The following is a 20,976-nucleotide window of genomic DNA, read 5'->3' as shown; positions in this document are numbered from 1 at the left end:
CAATATTGCCATAACGACTTAACGTAAGTTCACCAATCTAGGTAGAGCTCGCAGTAACGTCATAGTACGAAGTGTAATTTATTGTGTATTGGTATTGTATTGTTTCAGTAGGGAGCAGTGCTAGTCAATTAATGTATTTAGACTAGGAGTGAAGAGTATTCTGGAAGGTGCTAGAACAGCTAGGTTATCAAGCATGTGATAGAACTTTCTAGATGGTTGCTAGACTATATACATAGGCATGCACTTGCTTTTGTCATCTCACATTACACATTAAGCCCAGCAATTTGTACAGGTCGCTATTTGCACCCTGGATATCCAGCCTTGGCCTAATTTAACAAACCTATGTTCCCTAAGGAATACGAAAATTAACTTCCATAAATGCAAGTTATAGATGTTTTATGCTAACGGAAAAATGAAAGCTACCAATGCAAACCCTTTGCATATTCATAAGGAATCTCTGGCAAAGCCGAGAAAATACCATGAGAATGCTTCCATCGTGGTGACATGTGTGAAAAGTGAAGGTATTCTGCCCGCCGGCTGCACCGCTCACAGGCACATTCAAACATATGTCAATATACACCTGAAAAGTCATAGAACGTATGTTATAAATCAAACACGGGAACTGAATCGGACAGCACATTTTTGTCAAATTTGGAAATGTCAGCCTCGTGTCTGCCATAAAGCATTATGGAAGCTAGACTGAGGCCTTGGGCGTGATAAACTTGTTCAAACATTTTTCAGGAATATTCGTATCACTCTCTTTGAAAGTTTCGTGGGATAATCGTGCTCGATTAATCCTAAAATGTTGTTAAATATAGACAACGAAGTCTAAAACTGCTTGAATGTTGCTGGACATAAAGGGGAAGTTGGAAGGTCGACGTCATTCCTTCATGCACGTTTTGAACCGATGATGTAGTTACAGTGCAATCATATCACGCCACCATGTAGCAGAGTAGTGATGTCATGCTGAAATAGTTCTACTCCACCAGCTACTGCCGGAAACAATGCCAAGCTACCCATCCAAGAAATGGAACCTGATATTTATCATTTATGTTAATTGTGGACAGCATTATTGGCACTACCATCCAATATGTTGGCATGTAGGTACTTTCAGGGAATTAATGGTTACACAACAGCATTAAATACAAACATAAATTTTGTAATAGAACGTAACTGGTCTGGAGACGTTGAAAAAAATCCTATAACTTCCATACCAATGTTGACGTTTGACTGGCAGATGATCAAAGAAACTGAATGCATTGATGTGAAACTGACAAGCATACTTCAGGAAAACAGCATTTGTCGAGAGATCATTTCCGCAAGTTGAATTTGTCGCAAGTGATTTGAATTCGGTTTTAATTTAGTCATAACCTTAAAGGTTTCCCTTGAAATGTAATTTTCCTATCAGTGACAAGACTAAGTAAACATCCCTGATTTCAGAACACCGATCACTTGACATCATAAATGCCGGCTCTTAAGCTTAGCAGCGCACAGACGTCAAACGTAGCACTTAAAACAAGAACCTACATGTGGCGCTGTGAGAATCTTTAAGTTAGCCCTGGAGAGTAGTCAGTCGGAGTTAATATTAGGTTCCCCCGTGAATTTGCGCTTGGTGGCTGACTAATAGGCTGCTAGGCTGCGGTATCTGGAGGTTACAATTTACAATTCAGATCTACCTACCTATCCAGCGACATACTCACTCACTCACTCACTCACTCACTCACTGACTCACTCACTGACTCACTCACTCATATTTACGCAAGCTTGGTAGCTTATAAGAGTATACAAAGTGAGTGACGTACATATTACTTGAACTTCGCACAATGGTGTGCAACATTAATTTTTCTTTGACACGTAGGGTACTGTTAAGAAATCATATACACTTTTCTTGAACTCCAGTTCAGAAGAAAACTAAATAAACACTCAAATACCGATCACAAACTTTGGTCAAAGGGACAAAGAATAAAGTGGTTAAAAACATAGAAAGGTATACTGTGAAGTACCTGGCATTTTTTAAATCTGATTACTTCCGTTGCAAAAGAATAAACAAGAATTAGCATCTTGTTTCCTTCACTGCACACGACATCAAAGGCTCAATGAAAATCCTCGCACGTATTTTACGCGGCGGTTTTCCTGAAAGACGCGCTTTGATCCCGAAGTTCATATTGTATTCAATTATGTAATACCATCTAAGTTATGGTCTAAAAGACATCAGCCAATGTCTGTAAAAGGTTGATATTGCTATTCATCTTAAAAGAATTTCCGGACCAGTTTGATGTATTCCACAATCTTCGAACACGCTTTGTAATTTTGTCATTTGTGAAGCTTCTTCAGTACGATTTGTCGACGAATTCCACATAGTATATTGCACACGTATAGCTCTGTGTTTAAGAACCATAGCAGTTCCGCGTACCCTGTTAAAGAAGGGACTGCCTAGGGGTTGAAGAGTGGGCTCCTCACATTACCATGGGAATAATGTGAAAAGCCCATATACTACGCGTTCATGTAATAAAACCCAAACGGCATAACACAAAGCTCACTCACACCTTCATTTTTTTAAGTTTTGGTAGCAGATATCACATGACAAAACTTTTATGTCAGGTTTTAGATGCCGACGACTTCATTGACTCAGGGATAGGTAATCACAGCATATGTTTTCAGGGAAACACATATTGATCGACGCATTACGATCCACGTGACAACAAACACTTATTTCACTTATTTCACTATCATTCCTGTCCTTTTGGAGGGTTACAGTGTGATCTCTATGGCTGTGAACTGTTCAAACAAAACATTGCCAATCTTTAAACACAACAGGCTTCCCTAATCTTTAGCGTTGGGTTTAAGCAAACTATCTGTTGAGACAGCACCTGTGTGACAGTCACTTGACAATGTACAGTGTTGACATCTAGACTGACGTGTGACAGTCACTTGACAATGTACAGTATTGACATCTAGACTGACGTGTGACAGTCACTTGACAATGTACAGTGTTGACATCTAGACTGACGTGTGACAGTCACTTGACAATGTACAGTGTTGACATCTAGACTGATGTGTGACAGTCACTTGACAATGTAAAGTGTTGACATCTAGACTGACGTGTGACAGTCCCTTGACAATGTACAGTGTTGACATCTAGACTGATGTGTGACAGTCACTTGACAATGTACAGTGTTGACATCTAGACTGACGTGTGACAGTCACTTGACAATGTACAGTGTTGACATCTAGACTGACGAGTGAGAGTCACTTGACAATGTACAGTGTTGACATCTAGACTGACGGGTGAGAGTCACTTGACAATGTACAGTGTTGACATCTAGACTGATGTGTGACAGTCACTTGACAATGTACAGTGTTGACATCTAGACTGATGTGTGACAGTCACTTGACAATGTACAGTGTTGACATCTAGACTGACGTGTGACAGTCACTTGACAATGTACAGTGTTGACATCTAGACTGATGTGTGACAGTCACTTGACAATGTACAGTGCTGACATCTAGACTGATATGTGACAGCCACTTGTATGTGGTATGTGATTAACACACGTGACAATATCTGTGAGTTGTCAACAGTTAGACGGATATGTGATTGTCAAACATGACAATACACGTGCAGTGACGTACGGCCGATGTGTGTCTGACACACTTGGACATATATATATATATATATGGAGAGAGAGAGAGAGAGAGAGAGAGAGAGGAAGAGAGAGAGAGAGAGAGAGAGAGAGAGTGTGTGAGAGAGAGAGTGAGAGAGAGAGAGAGGGAGAGAGGGAGGGATTGTTTGCAATGAGGTTGATGGTTCTGTCTCTTGCTACTTGTTGGGAATGTTATGTGAGGTCGAATGGGATTTAACGTCGCGTCCGTGTGTTTATGTGTGTGCACGTGGATTTTTATCCCCTCACATAGACAACTATATGTACTCAGAGTCCTAGTCTTAGTTTTACCTCCTGACCGTCAGGCAGGGTAAGAACAAGTTGCATTTTAAAAAGTCTTTTAGTGAGTGATTGAACCACGTACCTTCCCCTCTACTGCCAGACGCTATATTGATGACGCCCTGGAGACAGACTTATACAAAGGAAATCAGGTTCAAAGAAATGAAATAGTTACATTCCAAGCTACTGTACTACCGCGTAACAACAGTTGCCTGGATAATAAAAAATCGGATTACCTCTTCGGCAAGATTCTCATTGAAGTCATGTGCTGACATACAGAACTCACTAACTGAACGATTGGTCAAGAGGCTCAACACTGGTACTGTCTTGTGTTTCGTGCCCTGTGAGAAGACATTTCCTCGCACAGCGACGAGTTGTTTGAGGGGATGTGCTTCGGTCGGCAGTTGTAATAGCCTCTTTTAGGAAAAGGTATAAATCATATTTACGGGATACGGACAAATTATCAGTGGCATATGCAGCGGCTTCAAAACTGATGAACTTGAACAAATGAGTGCAAGAATATGGATACTGACTACACATATGTAACCTCGCAAATGAATGGTGTTGCAGTACCAATTTTTTTCTGTAAGCATATCCTACACGTGCAAAATTCTCGTAAAATTATGATACAATTGAGGCCATAAAACTATTAGGTAATTTGACCATTTCAACTATGAATATTCACGTAAAAGGAAAATGTACGTGTGCTGTCATCTTTTTCTATGGGATAATTGACATTCTCAAACTGACGTTCCTTTAGTCAATTAGTCATGGTCGATTCATGTCGTGATTGCATACAGTGACTGTGTTAGTGTATCGTCCCCAATACACGGGTGTTGTAAGATTGTGGGCTCTGGGCGGAGCTAGTAATGTATTCACTGTGCTGGGCGACCTACCCACACACAAACGTCCTCCCATTACAAGCACCCATGTCATCAACGTCTCAAATGAGTGATCAGAAATGCTAATCAAAACGCCATCAGTGACGTGGTTCTTCAGCGGGGAGTGGGGAGAGAGAAGTCTTTCACTAATGGGGCTCAGTTGATATGAGCTTAGTATTTAAGAATCAATATAGTGCCAGTAAATCCTTGTTTCATCTGTCAACTGAGCGCGAGAGGAGAAACCAATATCGTTAACGCTGGTTCTTGCAGTCCAGCCCATGGTATCAGTAAGTTGAGTTTTTCTCAGATTATTGCCCACGGGAGCCTTCACATATTTCAGTTATGTGCTCTACATGTACCTTTACAGGTGCTTTCTAATCGTTTTTTGTCTTTGGATGTTTTCAAAATTGTTGCCTGTTAACTTCACATCTGTAAACGTAAACCTCATGCTCTGCTAGTTATTCGTCATATGTCATTAATGTTCTCACTATTTATTTTGGTGAGTGTTGTCACGGATATTACTGACACTCGCTATATTGGCAATCATGCTAACCACTTTCAGGTAGCGATAAACGTCATGGTTATTCAGGTCCGTCATTACGTCTTCCATTTCTTGGTTATGATTCACATGTTGTTGTTAGAATAATACAAACCAAAAAGATCAAACTATTAAGTTCATTTAGTGATTAAGAAATAAAACATTTTACCATTTTAGACAATGACAAGTACAAGTACCGATGATTTCCTAAATAAGGATGTGCTATTCCACTCCTTCTTAAACCAACAGACTGGACTGGGCGCAGTCACTGACTTGTATAACCTCTAACGAGTCCTTAAATACTACACTTTCCACTTGAAGGCAATACATATCTGACACTGATATCTAAACTGAATATTTGAATTCCACAGAAAGAAAGTTTAACAGTTATTGTACAACATATAATATGTGTGCTAGTTTTCGATTTGGTTGAATATGAACGTTTTAGTCTTCACAAGATTTTAGATCCAGTTTTGAAATTCAAATTCTATCCAGTAGCTATGCTGTGATACCTTTCTGATGTGCTCCTGTATACGTCTCCAATAAGACATTAAAAAGTGAGGAAATACAAGTTCATATGATTATGAATTGTTCTCTATAGCTCGGCCACTTGTTTTTTAAACCTACATGTATACACAGATAAGTGAGTGGATGTGCGGCAATCTTCCTGTCCTATGTAAATAATAGTCTCCGCCAGGTACATGGCGTCACGATGAGTCATAATCAGTCAGATCACACATTGTCAACACCCGTTCCGAACTTTAATATGAGTTTTGACTATCGGCCTACTTTCAATTTGGAGTCAGCTGTGACAGCTATAGAGCCAACGGGTCTCCACCATTCAGCTACGAATTCTCCAGCCCAGCAACGCGATGTGCTTTCTGTTCATTCTTTTGACAGTGACAATACAGTGTCTTAAATTTAGAGCGATAATCCCCTTCCCAGCACCAACTACAATATATTATTCTGACAGAATTCACTTCCGAATAGGATGAGATTTGCAGACATGATACAGCATGGAAATACAAAACATCTGCCGCAGCTTCTGAACAAATAAGGTGTGCACAGGAAAGATGATAAGGGTATATACAGGCCATTAGCTAAGTAGCGGTTATAGGGGCGTGGCGCGGATATAGTATGGCAGTTGGAGACCTCGTTCAACTATACAAGGGGTGGGGTGATGATGGCATGGCATTTAATACCACAATCTCTTTCAGTTCCACAGAAGGAGGCACGGCAATTGTATGGCAGTACACGTGACTTTGTCGCATTTGACGTGTCTCGAATAACCACTGGTCAAAATCACCTTATAGTCATGTCTTGAGTATTTTACCTCAAATATATGTATAATATGCTGAGCCGCAAATAGCATGCGCACCTGAAGCGATTCTACATTAAGTAAATCACAGTTTTCATCAAACATTTTATTTCGTTGTAATAAATATATATCAGATGACATAAGACCATGTTTTATGATGCCTTTTTGGGTATTAACATACAATGCCTTGACTATTCTATCTACACATCACTACATGAGATGCCAGGCTGGAACTTCCAGTGGAAAAAGAAAAACACATACACTAAAACACTGCAGTGTTAGCCTAGTCATCGCATACGTGACCTGGTTCATAACTGTCGACGAAGGCCGCTGAAGCCATATTGTTAATTGTTAATTTACAATCTGTCGTTGTCAGGTGCAAAAGCACAATCAAAGGGCACAAGTCAATGATTGTGATTCATCAGTTATATTAGATCAAGAATAACAATAATAACCTAAAACCGAGCATGATGTCATGTCTTAACTCGGCACTCTACTTTATGATCATGGACATTGATGTGTTTCAGGGAGAACATTTTGTTCCAGATGACATAATTATCAAACATTCCATTTTGAATTGATCTGTACTTTCACCAGTGATTGTTTCAGATTTTACTAAAATAATCGTTTTTGACAGGAGATTGATTGTGAGCATTTCATGTTTAATCATGGTTGTTTAATGTTGCACCCACTAATATTCAAGCTGTATGGTGGCGGTCTGTAAATAATCGAATCTGGATCAGACAATCCAGTAATCAACAGCATGAGCATCGATCTTCGCAAATGGGATACAATGACATGTGTCAGCCATGTCGGCCTGACCACCCGATCCCGTTAGTCGCCTCTTACGACAAACATGGGTTACCGAAGACCTGTTCTAACCCTGATCTCCACGGGTCTCAATTAGGACCGTGGGTATTCGTAATTATCTTTTGAAATGCAGCTTCATAATGGCAAATTCACTGTATTATACTTTCAGAAAAGTGTTGACCTATCCCATAGATAACTGTTACAGTTTTAACTCACCTTATTACAAATCAATGACCAATCGATATGATAGCTGACCACCAGAGCTGCCCATGTCGTGTGATAATTAGGCACATATTTCTCCAACTTCCAGGTCACCAACAGTAAATCAACTCCCTTGTTATAGGACATCAGGAATTTCAAAATTCTAATCAGTCACGCAGATGGAAACCCTTTTGGTCCATGGAACATTTCATTTGAGTAAATCGGAGCAACCTCTCTGTCTAAGCCGCTAATGAGAGGATCACATATATGTCATCTTTCTTGAGCGTTGTGTAGTTACTCCCACGACCAACAGCAACACAAGTATGATTGGGAATCCTTCTAATTTCTCCCATTTTAAATAAAAGCGTGTCAACCCTCAGACCTTTATTCTTGTGGCGCTTGGAAAAACATGTTTGATTTAGAGGTGTCTTAACTCAAGTTAATGATTTCCACTTTCAAAGAAACTATTAATATGTGTTTACTAGATGCAGCCACTCACGTATATATATTATACGAGGGGTGTCCCAAAAGTTTCCGGCCTCCCTAACTAATATGCGATCTATATGAAAATTGTTGTGCTTATTTTTCAACAAAATCCCCCTTCACTTCACTGGGGTAACCTAGTGGTTGAAGCGTTCGCTCGTCACGCTGAAGACCCGGGTTCGATTCCCCACATGTGTACGATTTGTGAAGTCCATTTTATGGTGTCCCCGCCGTGATATTGCTAGAATATTGCTTAAAGCGGCGTAAACCTAATCTCACTCACTCACTTCAGTTCAATGCACTTGTTCCAACGTTTATCCAGAATATTTAACCCTTCTGAAAAAAAGTGTTTGTCACGTGACCCTAACGACTCCTCCACAGCAGTGATGACTTCCTCATCCGTCTCAAATCTGCGGCCCCTGGGGACTGATTTGAGTTGAGGGAAGAGGAAGGAGTCAGAAGGGGCAAGATCTGGAGAATATGCTAGGTAAGGGAGGATCTTGAAGCCACAGCCCTGCGCAGCACTCACTGTCACTGTGAACTAAAGCCAGACAAATCGACGAAATTTACCTTGAAGTTTTCTCTGATCTGATCACGTAACCTGTACAGTACATCGGCGTAATATGCACCTTTTACGATGGAGCCCTTCTTTAAGTAGTCTATCATTATTAATGTCCTCAAAGTCCCGGAAACGGAGGCCATGACTTTTCCACTGGAAGACGTTCATTTAAACTATTTGGGCGTTGGTGACGTCACGTGCTTCCACAGCATAATTCGCTGTCTCTGGGTTAAAGTGATGAATCCAGGTGACAATATGACCCATGAAAGCACGTGGATCTCTCCGGTAGTCCTCGAGACCTGACGACACATCATGACTCTCTTCAGATAACAGTCTTGGCACCCAACGGGCAGACACCTTGTTCATGTGCAAATGTTCATGGATTATACGTTCCACTGATGTTTTGCTAACGTCATGTGCAGTAGCTAAATGTCTAACAGTTACTCGCCTGTCCTGCATTACTGTGTCGAGAACAACAACAATTGGATCTTTGGTAGTCATTCACGAGGGTGACAAGACCGTGGTTCGTCTTCGGTGCTGCGCCTACCCCCTGTGTAGTCAGCACATCACTGTTTGACCGTGCTATATGAAGGAGCATTGTCACCTAAAGTTTGTGTCATGTAATTGGCGTAAATCTTTTTTAAACGGAGATACTTCATAAAACCCCTGCATTCGGTTCTCTCCATTTTGCCAGCAAATAGTAGGGACATGCTGGTTGACAGCTATATACAGCACATTATAGCACATGGATTTCATGTTGTGCATGTCAAGCACATGCTAAGACACTGTTCTAGAAACATGGCGAGTTTTGTTCACTTCTTGCTATCCATTCATTGTGAGGCCGGAAACTTTTGGAACATCCGTCGAACATATAAAACACATGTTCAGACTTCCTATGGTATTTCTCCAGAAATCTATTGACTTTGCTCTATATATGCACTTTGCTAAGGATCATTGATTGAACAGAAAACTATGATGTGGGGTCTAATTTGGTTTAAATATCTAAGCTTATTGTAAGCATGAATCCTAGGTTTCAATATGTCACTGCATCTTGTGGATCATATACCTGCTATTCACAGGTGTTGTGTACTTGCCAGTGACTCGTTCCATCATTTACAAAATGGTTGATTGGTGCCATAAAAAACATTTTTATGGTTACTCATGTATCAAGTGCATAAGGTTAGATTAAAGTGGATGTTTGCCTAAAGCGGAGTTACCATATAATTATTTATCTAGTTTAAATGGATACAATTTCAAATTATAAATCTATGTTTAAGTAAAGATGGGAATTTTGTGATCCTTAGCAAAGTGTGAGTAGTATATTTGCGACATGTTGTTTGGAGCATGAGTGCCTCTACTTTTAATGTCCCAAGCCTGGTTATTATAGCTTATATGTCCCGAAGGCGCGCTTTATGTTAAATGATTCATTAGACATTTGAATGTATTGTGTCCTGAGGAATTGTAGACATACTAACCCACTGTAATATTGAGAGCCACCATTGGACGTACTGCAATACTGAGAACCATCATTTTTTAATATTCAAGCAAACACAAAATGATTCAAATAAATATCAACTGACATGCATCTTTCAAGTACTCCTCCATTGAAAAGGATATGGAATGGTTGTAACACAGCAGTCTGACTGTGCCCAAACCAGTCCTCAAAGGAAGATTTCAAAGCAAGATCTGCATAACGTTGTCCCTGCAGCACACACTAACAGAGTTGCCGACATAGTCACATGGGGGTGAGGGTCTGGGTCTGAAAAGGGATATCTTAACTGTTCGAAACATCATACCCTTACAGCAAGTTGTGCACACTATGCTCCAAGAGCAGTGTGCCATTTTTTCAATATCCTGCTGCGTTTTGTGTGCATTGCCTGCACCATACCAGTATTTTGGTATGATCTACCACGTAAACGAATCGATATTAGTCCTCCCAGCTGTGGGGTGGGTCCGAAATATCTCCTCTTGGCTTCTCTGACAAACCAGCCTTTCATCGCCCATTATTGGCATCGTGATAATTACGTTCTTACATCCGAGTGCAGTGCACCCGTCAGTCGAGGTGGTATAGTTTTAGGGTCAAGAACCAATCGTGCTCGAACCTTAGATCAACATAAGTGTTGATGAATGATGGCAGGAATGCTACTAAATGAATCTAACTTAACCTGGCCACCATTCATCATCCTCTGTTCCCACATCACCTGGTATTTCTGGATTTGTCATCCTGGAGGGTTTCACTGACCAGAGGTCATCATCGAGGGAATATCTGTGATGTGGCTTTTGTCCATCCAGATGTCACAATCATCCTCGCCACGCTCACCATTTGATTGTGTATTTGGCTCATTGTAAACCATTTGTAGGTTAGAAACATCATGGTCCAGCTTGCTGCAACAAATATTCCTGTGCTATGTTCAGTGAAGTTCAACTTCACACTTGCCAACATGATATAAGACAAATTACCATCTCACAGACACTCTTCCACACTTACCGTAATGCAGCTGTTGATATCAGTGTTCAACAGCTTTCGTAGTATGTGCAGTAACGTTATAACAAAACTGACATCACTAACTATATATTCTTAAAAATAACAAAAAGTGATTGCCTGTGATGCAATCAAGTCTAATGGTCGGAATGGATGATAATTGGAAAGTGCTATCCCTGTGTTGTACTTATACGTAAAGTTTACATTGTTACTGCCTGAAGACAGAAAACAGTGTATAAAAAATGGTAATTACAGACATACATTGTTTCAGCTTAAATACCCTGTTGTCCAAGTGTAGTAAGACGGAAAAAGATCGATGTGTAGGGGAGGGGGTCTGTCACTCATACATATGCATGTAGTGCACTGTAGGAAAGACACTGTTGCTCTATTACACATAACTATCATGTCAGTAGTGCATCATAGCCGGGAACCTCAGTCAGTCACGGAGGTGTGTAAAAGTCGCGACAAATTAAGTGATCTGTGTGACAAACGGACAAAGGAATTGCACTGGTAGGCAAGCCTTGAGATAGCATCGCAGCTTAAAGTGTAAAATACAGATTATCGTTAAGCGTTGACGTTTAAAACCAACACCCATTGGTGGCCAAGTGAAGCAGCTGGTTGCATTATGTTGAAAAGTGCACGATAAAGTAATCGCTACATGAATGGCACGTTGATGTTTGCTCTTCACAAACATGCGCTGTTAGCATGACCACATTCACTGACGCATCGAGCTTCCTTCGAAGACCTTATTCGTGTGATCAAGAACACTACAAGTAGTGTAACAAAGCACCGCATGATCGATATGGAGGTCGCTCAGTCAGTCTGCGAGCTGTCATCAGCAACAGCAGAATACGTTGTAGGGCTGAACATGCCGTGATTGGGCAGAGAGGATGAGTGATGTTGTTGTGGGGTTGTTGCCGTTATGGGCGGAGGGGATGGGTGTTGTTGTGGGGTTGTTGCCGTGATGGGACGGAGGGGGTGGGTGGTGTTAAAGGGTTGTTGCCATGATGGGGCGGAGGGAATGGGTGTTGTTGTGGGGTTTTGCCGTGATGGGACGGAGGGGTGGGTGGTGTTAAAGGGTTGTTGCCGTGATGGGGCGGAGGGGGATGTTAAAGGTTGTTTCCGTGATGGGGCGGAGGGGTGGGTGGTGTTAAAGGTTGTTGCCGTGATGGGACAGAGGGGTGTGTTGTGTTAAAGGTTGTTGCCGTGATGGGGCAGAGGGGTGTGTTGTGTTAAAGGGTTGTTGCCGTGATGGGACAGAGGGGTGTGTTGTGTTAAAGGTTGTTGCCGTGATGGGGCGGAGGGGTGTGTTGTGTTAAAGGGTTGTTGCCGTGATGGGGCGGAGGGGGTGGTGGTGTTAAAAGGTTGTTGCCGTGATGGGGCGGAGGGGGGTGGTGGTGTTAAAGGTTGTTGCCGTGATGGGGCGGAGGGGTGTGTTGTGTTAAAGGGTTGTTGCCGTGATGGGACAGAGGGTGTGTTGTGTTAAAGGTTGTTGCCGTGATGGGGCGGAGGGTGTGTGTTGTGTTAAAGGGTTGTTGCCGTGATGGGGCGGAGGGGGTGGTGGTGTTAAAAGGTTGTTGCCGTGATGGGGCGGAGGGGGTGGGTGGTGTTAAAGGTTGTTGCCGTGATGGGGCGGAGGGTGTGTGTTGTGTTAAAGGTTGTTGCCGTGATGGGGCGGAGGGTGTGTTGTGTTAAAGGGTTGTTGCCGTGATGGGGCGGAGGGGGGGTGGTGTTAAAAGGTTGTTGCCGTGATGGGGCGGAGGGTGGGTGTGGTGTTAAAGGTTGTTGCCGTGATGGGGCGGAGGGTGTGTGTTGTGTTAAAGGTTGTTGCCGTGATGGGGCGGAGGGGTGTGTTGTGTTAAAGGTTGTTGCCGTGATGGGGCGGAGGGGTGTGTTGTGTTAAAGGGTTGTTGCCGTGATGGGACAGAGGGGGTGGGTGGTGTTAAAGGGTTGTTGCCATGATGGGGCGGAGGGAACGAGTGTTGTTGTTGGGTTGTTGGATGGTTGGTGTAGTATTGTTGTCGTAATGGGGCGGAGGGGATGGGTGGTGTTTTAGGGATACTGTATTGGGACGGACGGGGTGGGCGGTGTTGTAGGGGGGTTGTAATGGGGCGGAGGGGATGGATGTTGTAGTAGGGGGGTTGTAATGGGACGGAGGGGATGAGTGTTGTTGCAAGGTTGTTGCACATGACGCTGCAGTCGACTTAGATAAGAAATTAAATCATTGTCTTTAACATTTGTGGTCACATTGAAACATAACAAAGTAAATTATGATATGTCCCCTGTCACTGGCGCTCACACAGTCGGCCTGATTACCGGCATCCAGTTCGTAAGTTTCATATCATTCGCACGAACGGAAAATAGATTTGTGCTATATATGGTGTTCAATAAAATAGATCTTAATGTCTAATTGTGCACCCATCAATACATATTCATAAAGACATTACCCAGACTATAATGTTATTATTTAAACATAAATATTCCCGGGGGCGTTTGTGTGTGTGTTGGGAGCATGAAACCTGCCCCTGTGCTACCATGTGAACACCATCTATATTTGTCAGGGGTCGTGACACCATGTACGCAGCACAACCATCTACTAGTGCATCTACGGAATCTATAGTAAACTACCAAATTAATAGTTCGCCGACTCGTGGCACAACTGGGCAAAGAACTGTAGGCGACCGGGTAAGGGAGCACATCACCTGGGCTTTATCGATACGCTAAGGTCAACGTCATGATTCGGCAAGTCTAGCTTGGTGTAGATAGCATTTTCATAGCCTAGGCAGTCCACTGTTCACAGATAAGTAAAGGTTTCGCCTGGACAGCTCTGGTGGACGTGCAAGGGTCCACTCACGTCCACGTGAGCATTGTGCGACGTTTGTGTAACGGTATTGCGTGGCTTCACAACTCACAGGAAAACATAACTGATAATAGTAAAAGACAATATAAATGACGGGCGGTACAGGGACGTCGCCGTTTAAGTAAATGTTCTAATATCTGTGGAACGCAAGGATTTAATGCCACTTTGCAGCCAGATAAACGCTTGCTCACAAACGATACATGTTGGGATAGATACTAACTAACATCACACCGTAACGGTACTGTCAGGGACTGTTTCGTCTACACACGTCTCCCCTATACGTCTTGCGTGACACTGGCCGAGTCATACCACTGGACCAGAACCAACGGTAAAGTTAGTTGTGCCAATCTTTGGCTGACACTTGGGACAAGGCAGGTGGGGTCACACACTCGGTTACACAGATTCCTGAGTTGTGACACTCTTATAGGGCGTGTCTCTCTTTGTCCTGTTAAAAGGTACCAGTGCTTTTCGTCAATGAATTTGTTGTGACACTGACCAGGCTAATGACTAAACGTTGTGTTCTTAGTTTCAGTAACAAGAATTACACCACTTCATATGACACTGACTTAACCGGTCCGACAATCAGATCGTATTGCCACAATTCATGTTCAAGATGGTTGCATTTAGAGCTGATGGTTTCAACTTCGCTTTCTATTGCTTCCACTTGTGGGCGTAATTCCGGAGGTCGTGTTGCTAATAGCAATAGCATCTCTAAATTCCTCTAGAAATCTTTCCGGTTGTTTGTTTCAACATCATTTAAACAAATTAAGATCTGTGTAATACCCGATGGGCATCTCCCCCTGAAGAAAACAGATGTGAAGTATGATACAAGGACAATATGATAATCCCGTCACGTGATACACAGATGGATTTGTTTGGCAAATACTCATCGAAATGATTTTCATGTAGAAATATGTGAAGAAGAAACAAAGTTTCAAATCCGTGTACAGTGACTGTGTGTAGTGTACCGGTGAATGTCTCTTGATGGGTTCCGCTGGGTTGAGCAGCCGATTCTCTAGTATACAAGTCAACAGTTGATATAGCTTGGGGTAAATGACAGTGGGAGGTGTACTTTAAATCGGCGTGATTTTGAAGGAAATCTTCCTCCAACCAAATTGTGATATCACTTGGCTGTAACTCGCCAAAGGCTACCCTGAGGTACTGTGTTTGAAGTGATACGGTCGAAATTCATCATTGTGCAGCAAAGTAAATATGGAACAATTGTTTGCCTTTGATGGGACAACGTAGATACTTCAGAATAACAAGCATGGAATGTGTTAACACAAGATCATAAGAGCTGAACACTGAACACTCGGACAGAAACAAAACTTAAATCAACATGGATTAGAGAGTTTGAATATTACAAAGATTGTGCAAACATTTAAGGTCTATGTTGGTGAACTACGAGAAGATTAAGGCGGACTGTCGATACATCAAGTTCATGCACAACAAAAGTGTGTAGCATCTCAGTAGACATGGCTATTTTAGTACAGGGGAGTTAGCCAATCGTAGCTAATCGTATTATCCCTCTTACCACTTAAGAGCTTAAGTTACAGTGAGAACGGAACTCACATAATCGCTTTAAAAGGACAATAACAATGTCTAATAAGCGTGTGTCTAATTACATGTAGTTACAGAGAACGTGTCTTAACTTGGCCTTAAACCACAAGTCGCCGCAGGTGCTGCCTTACGTTATTGAATATAGAGTCCATTGGGCTTCGTGACCGTCAGATATTTGGGAGAAGGGAAAATTTAACACCATTCAGTAACTTCAGTAATCACCATCCCTTTTTCTTATTGTGAACAAACGTCTCGGTGTTGATCATCGGGGGGATGTTTAGCAGAATCTGCAGGTGGTGTCTGTTGGTTAAGTCTTACCGCTTCTTGGCAGAATTGAATTAGTCCCGGCATCGGTACATGTATCTATTCAAGTATGTTATGGTTTGATGCTGACACAAAATAATTGAAAAACGGGCCGATAGTGTGAGGCATACTTCTATCACGCCTTTACCCCTGTAATTACTTCTAACAATATGGACAGCTAGAGTTGGACAGTTATGTTTGTATTATTTCCTCTTTCTTTTACGTCTGCTTCGTCACTAGTTCCATACGAAGGTTCATCACAACGTCGGTTTTTCAAGATGTTTTACTGGTTCTTGCATAGATTAAAGTTGGGTACTTCAACACTTCCAATTGTGTTCAGTTTTTGCATACAGAGTAAGGTTTTGTCAGGCACATTCTTTTACCTGACTGCTTCTTTCTCTTAAAAGTTTGTTCACACAAGTTAGATTGACGTTCATTGTAGCGTGAAGTTAGTTTATGTTCTTGCTGTGACGAGTTACACTCTTGTCAACGTCTGTTGTCAGGATACTGATTGATTATAGTATAGTTATATTGCAATAGTCTGTACACGTGTACCTTGTAGCATAGTTATATTGTAATAGTCTGTTCACGTGTGCCTTGTTGTTTAGGTATGTTCTGTCTGTTCACGTGTGCTCTGTGGTAAAGAACTTGTTGTCTGTTCACTAGTGTCGTATTTTATAGCCACATGGCGGGGATGTCGTTGATGGATGTCTTGTGTCTTGGCATATGTCCGTATTGTAAACATTTATCTATTTATCTTTTGACACTGGAAGGACATGATTGGTCCCACTTCTATTTTATCACTGTGGCTTATGCACTTATTCCATGATTGACGCTGCACTGAATATGAAGGTTCCTTAGAACTAAGATCTTATCATACTACCTTTATACAAAACATAGTACTTGGATTCCTGGAGTACGTAACCGAATCATGGTACTGATCAGAGATGCTGTATTTAGGAAATACCCTTTCAATATCCCGATCGTCTTTACTGTAAGGGGAATATACAATACAAGCAGCATGTTTAGCACTAAACAATTTGAATCAACCCAAGATTTGAACAGGATCTGATTGACAGTTAGCTCTGATACATCTGCGTGGTTGCACTCGCCCCTACTATTACCAGTTTTATAAAGCCAGCCCACTCAATTAAAACATGCTTTCATGTGAACATTCCACTAAGACACAGTGTATTCTGACTCCGAGCCGAGCTGTCAACAAGTACCATAAGGCGAGGACGTTGACGACCCTACCACCTTCCTCTCACCGGAGAGACGCTCTGTTCACTGGATCACACAGCTGGTATACAAGGAGACAAAGGATACATACAGTCTGTCCGAACCTGCTAGACACCTTTTCGAATCCAGAGTTCTAATATTATTGGCATTTAAAACAACATGCATGAATGCATATATAATCATGAAGCAACCAGGAAGCATGTGCTGCTTGAAATGGATGAGATCAAAATTGTCCATTCTAAAAGATTTGCACGACGCACAGCACGATACGAGCCTTGCATAACAATCTTTCATGAGACATACAATGAGTCCAAATTAAATTCACACCAATGGACTTGAAGTTTCACATCAAAAGACGGTCTTCATCATAGTAATCAGGCTTTAAGCGTATGTAATCAGCCATTTAAAAGTATCACGTTTCAAAGTCGTGTCCTGAAACGTGGAATAGCCAAAACGTCATTGTACTCTTTGAAACTAAAGATCGTTGTTATCAGTTGCTTTTAGCACTTCTCTCTCTCAGTTGGTCAAAAAAAAGATGAAAAGCCTGTGGCTAAGACTATAGCGACCGCCAAACTTCCGATCATATCTTTCAACTAACGGAAAATGACAAAGATTATTTCTGAGAGCTTTAAGACAAAAACATCTTCGTTTTCGCAATGGATGTTTATATGGCATTATACTATTGCCTTTAAGATTTGCTATTAAATACCTTTTGTTGGATTCTTTATTTTTCTGTTTCAGACAAATAGCTGCCGAAACAACCGACAAAAGGTTCAAAGAAGCAAGCAAGAAAGTAAAATGGGTCTCAGTTTTATTTATTCATCTCTGATGGTCGGCGCGGCGGCATTATGCTTAGTGAACACTGTGGCGGGATACCCAATGTTGGATGCAAAGGTGTGTAATAAAGCATAAACTGCTCTCATGGCTGGGGGAGTCATCCAGACATCATATAAGTCAATCTACTTTCGACTACTGCTAACCCGGATGATCCATAAGCGAGCCAAAGCCGCCCGCGACACACAATTCCTGTCGGTCCTATTTTAATAATATGGCTAGATTGCATTTCTTGGTTGACTAGGTTATGGATGACAGTAAATGACCGATATTGAATATGGCAAGCACGGATAATGTGCACGTCTTAACCTATCCAGCGTAACACAAATATATATGAAAGTAACGGCGAGTGTCTGATTAAGTGAGGAAATCACTATACTCACTGATTGGGTCTTATGTGTGTTTCGCAAACATTGTTTGTGGGTCAATTTCTTTTACGAAGACGCTTGCTTTATAACACAAACACATGACATAATATGTTGTTCTTTACAGGACAAGGAATATTCTGCGGATTCAGACTCGGGCCTTTCTGACAAAGAATCGTCAGATCAACTTGTCGCGAAACGAATATTTGATCCCATCGAGGCTGCAAGTAACTTTGGCAGTTTCGGAAAACGATACAACCCGTACCGTGTATTGGGTTACAAAGGGCAAATGGACGCTCAGAAGGCCATAGATGGTGGCAACATCGCGGACCTTCTCAAACAGGTGTTGGCTGTGGCAAGGGTTCGCCAAGGCCAATATAAACGCGTTCCAGAGGCACAGAAGAGGCAGTTTGACCCCATAGGTTATGGCATGTTTGCCCGGTTTGGTTAGATATCATGGACTTTCTTTGAAATAGACTGTGCAGGAGATACAATGGAATGAAAAAAATGAAAAATTCATTTTGTACCACTTTCTGTAGATATCACCTTTTCCTGCCAAAGGTTTTACTGATGGCAATATGCAAAATTCAACAAAACACTGTGCATGAACTGTCAATACAAGCATCCATTCAAATGTCGATATTTGATCACATAAGGACTCCGTATATTTCATTTTGTAGTTAGGAAAATAATAATGCATAAGCACAACATTTGTTTGTACAAGTATTTCGTGTAACAAAAGGGGTTAATGTGTGATCAATTTCGCTTAGTGAAACCTTCATCTACTCAGCTGAATGCACTTATTGTAGACTTTTAACCATTCTCAAAGTTTTAAACAGTCGGAACTGATCTTCGAAAACTGTACATTCACTCATATTGTTGTGAACAATAAAGCACTATTTTAGTAAGGTTTGATGCCCTCATATTATTTTTCCAAGTCATTGAAGATACCTAAAGCAAATAGGAGCAGCAAACAGCGTCATGTAGGATTGTAGCGATTAGATAAGGTGGTTGTTTAATACGCTGAGTCATCACATCGATTACCTCTAATCCGGATATGTGTAGAAAGGTGAAGCCAAACAGAACCAACTACTGTAACAACCATAACATTGACACCGGAGAGACGAATATGAACAGAACATAATTATCAATGTTCCACGTGTATATATATCGTGGACACGGGTTGTGGTCCATTTGGTGATCATTGAGCAGAGATCGTGACTGATGACACGATGTTTTTCCCATTCTTATACAATATGCTAAATAATGGAAATTACATACATAGAAGGGAGATACCATTTGCCATTAAGCTCCGTCTGTAACATATATTGGCCATGAACCAACTCACCATAACAGTACGTTCGATAAATCAAGCACCAGCTGCACATATATTGGAGTTCTGAAGTTTGACTGTGTTGATTATAGTTCAACATAAGCCCAACTGATCGGGCCTGTACGCCCGTATGCTGGGACCCACTGGTGTAGAAAGCTTCCACCTTTGCGTTAGAAAAATCCAAAGCAGAAAATGCATCATTTTTTAAAAGTTTGTCATACAATTCTTTCTTCAATTTTGGAAAGTGGGGAAATTCGGCAGCTTCTGATCCGGCGAAAATGGGTTCAAACCTACAGTTATCAGTTAGTGGTAGAACCGTACTTAGCCGATTGAGGCAGTTCAACATCTGACTTCCAGCTGAACGTATTATTTTGCCCCTATGCCACATCTTGCTTAGTTTAACTGCACATCTGAGATGAGACTCCCGAATACGGGAAAATGATGGTCATATAGTCAACTTGCTTGTAACACTTATTTTAGGGCATGCAACTCTGTCTCCAGGTACTAGCTATGGGATTTGTCCATGTTCTTGTCATCAGGACGATAAAACATTAATCATACCATTGATCAGATATGATGTTGTCATTTTCAAGAGAATGCTTAAATTGCATGAAGCAAAGTTACTTGTTCCGTTCGTTTGTATCACCTAGCAACTTCTTTATATTTCTTTGATATGTTCATCAAAAGGGGCAACGGTAGTAACAAGTAGAGTTCCTGAAAGTAGAGTATCCAATGTTTCATTTATAGTATACCGTATGCTTTCGTGTTACTGATAAAGTATCCCAACGCGTTATCTTTGAAGAAGTTCACTTCGACCACCTTAGACATTCGTGAGACTCAGTTAACCCGTGCAACATGAATTGTTGGGCTATGGAAACGATAGATTTCTATTTGTATTTGTCTGTCATCACAGTATCGCAAATCGAAAGTGGAAGCATGCCAAAACTGACAGAAGCTCAATGCAACAACACCTTCGGTCGACTGAAGACAGGCGACTTGGTTGCGGTCGTAGTCAGGTTGTTCCACGTATCGCCAAGCACCATCACGTTAACAACCTACCCAGATCCGGGATCCAGATCAGCATCGTCGTCTTTGACGCCAATGGTGTCAAAGACACAGAGTATGGCCACAACAGCGACGGGGACTTGTTTTGTTTAGTTATGGGTCGTGTGTTTACAGTGGTTGTGGGGAACGTTATATTCAAAACTGCATTCAAGAACTGTCTCAGATTTGGTGACGATTTGGGCCGCCATCTTACCGACAGGTAGA

General features: G+C 41.6%; 1 protein-coding gene and 1 long non-coding RNA gene across 3 annotated transcripts in view; one reads left to right on the top strand and one right to left on the bottom strand.

Annotated features, from left to right (window-relative positions):
* Window positions 1-19,286, top strand: part of LOC124273344 — a 29,183-nt gene extending 9,897 nt beyond the window's left edge. Inside the window, exons 1-3 of one of the 2 annotated variants that reach the window (XM_046708576.1) lie at window positions 5,002-5,109; window positions 17,917-18,069; window positions 18,502-19,286. In XM_046708576.1, coding sequence (XP_046564532.1) covers window positions 5,101-5,109; window positions 17,917-18,069; window positions 18,502-18,825 — 486 coding nt within the window. In that variant the 5' untranslated portion in view covers window positions 5,002-5,100 and the 3' untranslated portion in view covers window positions 18,826-19,286. Of the gene's footprint in view, window positions 1-5,001; window positions 5,110-17,916; window positions 18,070-18,501 lie in introns of those variants that run through there. The other variant, XM_046708577.1, reaches the window with a different exon arrangement.
* On the bottom strand, window positions 9,441-20,342 carry LOC124273345. Its single transcript, XR_006897621.1, has 3 exons — window positions 20,332-20,342; window positions 18,454-18,458; window positions 9,441-9,546 (listed from the first exon to the last, which is right to left on the bottom strand). It is a non-coding gene; the product is annotated as an uncharacterized LOC124273345 (long non-coding RNA).
* Window positions 20,343-20,976: the final 634 nt, after the last annotated feature.

Source organism: Haliotis rubra, unplaced genomic scaffold (genome assembly GCF_003918875.1).
Source record: "Haliotis rubra isolate DU_JTF1 unplaced genomic scaffold, ASM391887v1 Scf18, whole genome shotgun sequence".
Taxonomy (NCBI): Eukaryota; Metazoa; Mollusca; class Gastropoda; order Lepetellida; family Haliotidae; genus Haliotis; species Haliotis rubra.
Note: the sequence above shows the minus strand (reverse complement) of the source record. Positions and strands in the feature narration are given on the sequence as shown.